Source organism: Trichinella spiralis (assembly GCF_000181795.1).
Source record: "Trichinella spiralis strain ISS 195 chromosome Unknown Scfld6, whole genome shotgun sequence".
NCBI classification, from domain to species: domain Eukaryota; kingdom Metazoa; phylum Nematoda; class Enoplea; order Trichinellida; family Trichinellidae; genus Trichinella; species Trichinella spiralis.
In genome coordinates this window covers 540,763-547,076 of record NW_003526945.1, presented here as the reverse complement: position 1 = coordinate 547,076, position 6,314 = coordinate 540,763, and the positions used below count along the sequence as shown (strand labels likewise).

The window sequence follows — 6,314 nt, the reverse complement described above, 5'->3', positions numbered from 1 at the left end:
AATATTAATGTACTGTCCTGCAGAACCAACTCATGTTTGCATACTTACCGTATGATTTACAACTCATCATTATTGATTTAATGTATTATGCCTACTTATCTTTTCAAATAGAACTGACAACTGTAAGTAGCTGTTTTTTGCTTTCCATTTAAAATATTCTAATTAACTATTAAAAAACCCTGCTAAAATATGAAATTACGAGTGACGTTATTATATCTAATTAGAAAAAATTATGACCCACTTTTGCGTTTACATTGTATGTTAATCATTTATTAAAAAACTCTCACTGCTGAAATATGTTGTTACGAGTGACGTTATTTAACTTAATTAAAAATTAAAAAACTCAGTGTTGCATTTACGTTGCATTTTAAACTTTCTAATTAGCATATTAAAATTAATCTCATATTTAATACAGTTTTCCTACATGTTACGGATTAATAACATTCTATTTATAGAAGATTACTTCCTATTTATAAAAAGATTAAAATCGTTGCACCTTGTCTAAGCTAATTGTTTAATTCATTTATACTAAGTTTACTTTTGCCACTGCCTAATTAAAAGACACCCCGATTAACATTTTCATAAGTAAAAAACTTATATTCGAACAATAGCTAATTCACAAATAATTAATAAATAAAATTATGCCTATTTAATGTTTACCATATTACATCCCTTTTAACTGTTTACATTACACTGTTTTAACGTAGAAATCTACTTTGACATTACATTCTTTAAAGTGAAAAACTGCTTTATACTAAAAATATATTATTACCACTATAAAATTAATGAATAATTAAAACCTTTTATAAGATGAAATGTAAATGAAAAACTGATAAACTTTTCTACTTTAAAACAGTGTAATGTAAACAAAAACTGAATTTGCCCAATTATTAAATGAATGAACATTATATTTCTTTTATCATTTAAGTTCCTAAATGGATAAATTAATGTATAAAATGTTAACAAATTTAAACTATTTAGCATGATTATAAGGGGAAACTCTCGAAGAAGATTAATTTCAAATGTTTGATGCCTAAACTGATGAAAGGTGCAACGCCAAATGAACTAGTTAAAGGTGTGACGGCAAATCTGATGTCAATCATTGGCCAAGTGTCAGAGCCGGCGTAACAATAACACAAACGCATAGCGACGCTTACCGTTCCTCTTGGGGGAGTAACGATCACCACTAGATTGGCACTGAAACAGAGTCTCAGCACTACGTCAATTGCGAATTTGCATAACTGCCTCTAGGACAGATACGTCTTACGAATTCACATAGGTGTTGAAATCCCATTGCACAAGATTTCAAACAACGTCCATTACCACACAAATGGACAGGGTCATCTCTTTAAAACCGGTCTCTGGACAGCACGGGACTAGGAGACTCCGCCGAGGGAAGTCCCCGTTAACGGGCAGGAGGGCGGGGGGCGGCGCGGGGGCGGTCGGGCTGAAAAAAAACCTTGCTTGAGATCCCATTGCTGGGATCCGAACAAGGCGGCAGGCCTCTGGTACCGCAACCGGGAGAGGAAGAGGTGAGCTTTGAAAATATGGACTTTGATCATTTGATACGGTTAGGGTCGCGTCGTGCAGTGTAACCCGTCGAACTCCTGCACACCACCCTATCTCACATTCCTCCTATCCTTGCACTGCTATTCTCAAACATTTACTTATTCTAATACTCAAACTATAGCAGTGCTACAAACTCACTAAGCTCAAAAATTGTCCTTTGAAATGATCGACAAATTATTCAACCATTTCACTTTCCGCAAATGAACCCTAAACTCAACTCGAAAGGCATGGGACATGAAAATGTTCAAATGCGGAAAGCCACTCAAATTTATTAAAATAATACTCATGATCTATGTCCAATTACTCTAATTAACAAACATCTGAATTAAATGCTCAATAACTTACAGCTCGAATTTATATAAATTACAGACTCAAGAACTCCTCAGTGAACTTTAAGTAATTAGCCTAACTCAAAGAATTATACTTACCAAACTTACCCTCGTCTTCTGGATGTCCACTTTCATCTTCTATTCTTCTGTATCTAAATGTAGAAGAATTAATTCAATGAAATAATGTTATAATAAATAAAAAACAAAGCCGTTTTTATTGTTCATCATCGTCCATCATCGCATTGAAAACGCCATTGTTCATTCGCCGCACATCGTTCGCCTACAATCATTTGAAATGAGTTTCTAGAGCAACTAATAGTCGCCTCAGGAAAATTTACATAAAGTTCATTTCTATTGATTAGCAAGTACGAAACGTATTTCTCATTTCCTTGAACAAATATTATGCAGGCCACGCATAAGCTCAAAAGCAAACAAATTGAAATGCAAATTCAACTTGAAACTGCACCATGCCTTTGTTTGAATAGATAAGATTCCTCTATATCTAATAACACACCTTACTCAGTATTTAAAGGAGAAATAGATCGAGCAAATATCATTCTAGGATTCTGTTGGTCAACAAAGTCAATTTAACTGACGTACTGCTAATATGAAGTTAATTTTCAAACCGCCCAATTTGCATAAAAGACAGACACTGCGCACATAGCGGTAAACGCTGGCTTACGTAAGTTGAATATGCTATTCCAGTATGAATTAGAACATAATGTCAACAAAAAATAAACTATGCTCGAGTACACTGGTTGCGCCCTCTGACACGCAAAAGTAGCTAGATAAAAATGTTGATTTATCTAATGTCTTCATGATGCAAAATTTAGAAAACAATATAAAGTGATAATAAAATGAAATAATTTCTGTATAAAAACCGTATTTTTCTGTGTTGCATAATAGATAGCACTATGCTCTTTCTGATATTCTATCTGTACAGCAGAGTATGAAATTGAATGCTATAAGCATGTGCAAATTGAATAATGTATTGCCTTCTAGAGTTAAATCTGGGCGATCATTGAAAATAGCTAATTGAAGTATGGATTTTTTCAAAAACGTTAACTTTCAACTGTATGTAATTGAGAATTCAGTTTCAAAAGTATTTTAAGCTTTACGAATCTTCAAATTGAAAAATGCTGATAGACCTAAATATACATAAATTCATAGCAAAACATCTGGAACATATGGTTCAATATTAAAAGTTTACCTGAATCCAGATTCTTGCACTTGCACCTTGGTTACACACCGCCACCATTAATTGAACATTATTGAAATGAAATAATAACTATGGATACAATGTTTGCTTTTCTCTCGTTTGTGTATTACTTGTTAACCTTATTATCAGTAATTTGGCAATTTTCATGATGTATATTACTGTACTTTCAATTATCTTTCTGTGGTTTTATTTTTGAAGAATAATTCAACTTAGTATTTAAAGAATATTTTACTTTTCTTCATTGGAGTTGAAATTACGATATTAATGTAAAATGAATTGTGTATGTATTTCACTGACAACTTTGAAGCTGTAGTGCAGCCAAACAGGCTATCATCAGTTAGGTTAACCCCTACAGATTTTCATATACTTTTCATTTATTACTTTGTCATTCATGTTTGAATTCCAGATATATTTTAATGTCGTTTGTGATTTTTGCTTTTTATGCTTGTTTCCGCACAACGAGACGGCTGATGATTTTCAGCCAAGCTGCACATTCCCGCGTTAGCTCAACAAAAAGGTCAACCTGATTAACAGATACAACTTTTCAGTAGTCGCCATAAATGCACTTTCTTTCCACGGCTTCGCTATCTTGCACCTATTTTTCCAAAAACTCTGCCTACTTTATCATACGCAAATTTCTGTATCCCACGTCCTAATGGCTGTCGCTATGACGCGTTTTATTTGTCCAGACTGCCTGTCTGATTTATATATAATTCGCGCACTGATACTGAGAACCCCTTCTCCACCTTCCTGTCCTCGAACCTCCATTTCAGCTCCCAACATTGTCAGCAACCCACCACTTTTACTATCTCCTCCCTTATACCCTCGGTCACTCGATATTTTATAAAATTGCTTCAGGAATTGTTGCTCGTAGCTGCTTTCATTGATTTCCTGATCCTTACGTAAATGGCACTGTCATAAACATCTGAATGTGTTTCAAGTTGCATGAACAGTAGTATTTACTGATGCTGAGAACGCCACAAAATAGTGCCGTTTTTAAATTTAAACAAAACTGGAATATCAATCACGTGATATAATAACTTTGAAATTAATAATTTTAATTGCATTTCAAACGAATGATACGTTTCAGTTTTATTTGAAACTGAACATTTCTATTGTCAGCCCAAAATCAATGACAAAGTCAGAATGAACGTAATCATTATTGCAAGTCTGTTCAAACCTTCTTCTGTCATGGTCCGGCAGTCAGGAAATAGTTATTTAGACATTTCACTGCAGTAAATCTTCGTTCTGCGCCGCAGGAGGCGATTGAGGGAGTTACAGAGTTTCAGCAACTAAACTACATGTAAAGATAAGCGCAATGCGCTAACCTCAGAGGCAATTTAAATCAAAATTAGTGGGCAGAGTGCGTTGAAAATATCCATGAGTGTGTCATTTATTAATGTCAACAATTACCACTCACAAAAAGTTGAAATTTCTACAAAATATATGAGAAATACGCATACGTTTTGAGACAGCAATGAATGATTATTTACCAGACATAATTTCAAAAATTCAATTTAATTCATCGTAAAAAAACGATAAATGAGGAGAATTGTAAAGGGTTCGTTGCAAGAAAAATTTCATGTGCAGAAATTGGAAATGTTTACTTCCGTTGAAAAAGAGTTACTGATTTAGGAATATCCAAAGTATTTAAATAGGCAGTAGGCAAATTTAGAGCCCATTTCTTCAACAAAACTTTCTTTGATCAACATGACTCTACAACAATCAAAAATAGTCCAAACTTGCAAAACAGAATTTTCACAGATTTTCGCTAAAACAACCAAGTCTATAGCCCATGAAATTATGGAACTTTCAAGAAAAATGTTTTTCGCCAAAAATTAAGACGATTTATATTAGTAGAGAATTATTCGCTAACTATAATAAACTTACTCGTACCGTAACTGTTTGCGTATGTGTTGAAATATAACAAAAAAGTAAAAGTTCTATTAGAATTTTTATGAAATCGAAATAAAACGGAATAAAAAATAAAAGTTAAATAAATGTGCATATCGCATTAATTTTTACCACGAAGTTATGAACGTTTTTACCCCAAAAAAGGAATTTATTTTAATAGGAATTGTTCCTGATTTTCATTAAAGCAACAGGAAGTTTCCAAATTAAAATTCTTTGTTCACTGAATATTTTTGATTTATTACAATTCAGAGATACGACCTACCCAAAATTATCACATCAGAAAGCTATTTTCGTGCAATATGTCAGTCTTTTTATTCTATAAATTTCAAATGCTCAAACAGGCAACTTTATCAAATTTCTCAACAAATCATTAATTGCGGGTTATTAAAAATTTACATACCTTTAATTGGCACAAAACTGCTAGCACTAATCATAAAATTATTTCACAATGAATCGGAGTTTATGAGAAGCATGGATTAAGTATCACCGTACAAACAAGTGGATACCACTAAAGATTCAAATAAGTGCTATCCATGAGACCAATAATTGAAAATGAATTGTGAATTTATTTAATTACATAGCATTTGTAATGAAGGTTTACTCTCAGCGACTACACATTATACTGATTATGTAAATCACCATTGCATCGTTGCTACTTAGCAAAAGTAAATTCAAATAGCCACACACTTCGCATTAATCAGAAGACCAATAGATGAAAAAGATTATAAAGGGGACCGTATTCCATGAAATGTTTGCTTTCAGCAAAGTAAACACTTACAGCACACACGTTTTGATTCGCAGCAATTAATAATAATTTAACAGTAATAATTTCAGAAATACAACTTCATTAATAGTAAAAAAAGGATAAATTAGTAGAATTGGAAAAAAGTAGATAGCAGAAATGTTTCATGTACAGAAACTGGAAGTCTCTTTTTCCGTTGAAAGAGAATCACAAATCGGCAAATGACCCATGTAATAACATAGACAGTAGACAAATTCAGAGCACATGTATTCTACAACTATTGGTTAGGTGCGGTTGAAACTTTAGAAAATTCTTTCATGCATCAACAGAAAACTATCGCAATCACAAATAGTCCAAATTATTAAAACAAATTTTTCGCCGATTTTCGCAAAAGCAACCAAGTCTATAAAACATGAAATTTTGCAATTCTCAAGAACTGGACTAAAAATGAAGGAAAATCGACTTGCTCAAAAACAGAAATATTGCACAGTGATGGGCAGTTGCAAGCATACTTTCATTATAATGTCGGAAAATCCTTTTC

At 33.0% G+C, this 6,314-nt stretch overlaps 1 protein-coding gene across 1 annotated transcript; it reads right to left on the bottom strand.

Annotated features, from left to right (window-relative positions):
- Positions 1–703: 703 nt before the first annotated feature.
- Tsp_10118a (conserved hypothetical protein) lies at positions 704–2,033 on the bottom strand (the record flags this gene model as incomplete). Its single annotated transcript, XM_003373229.1, is given in 4 exon segments — positions 704–754; positions 1,324–1,447; positions 1,460–1,623; positions 2,007–2,033. Coding segments are annotated over 4 exon segments (366 nt in total), but the record flags the coding sequence as incomplete, so codon positions are not given.
- Between the last annotated feature and the right edge of the window lie 4,281 nt (positions 2,034–6,314).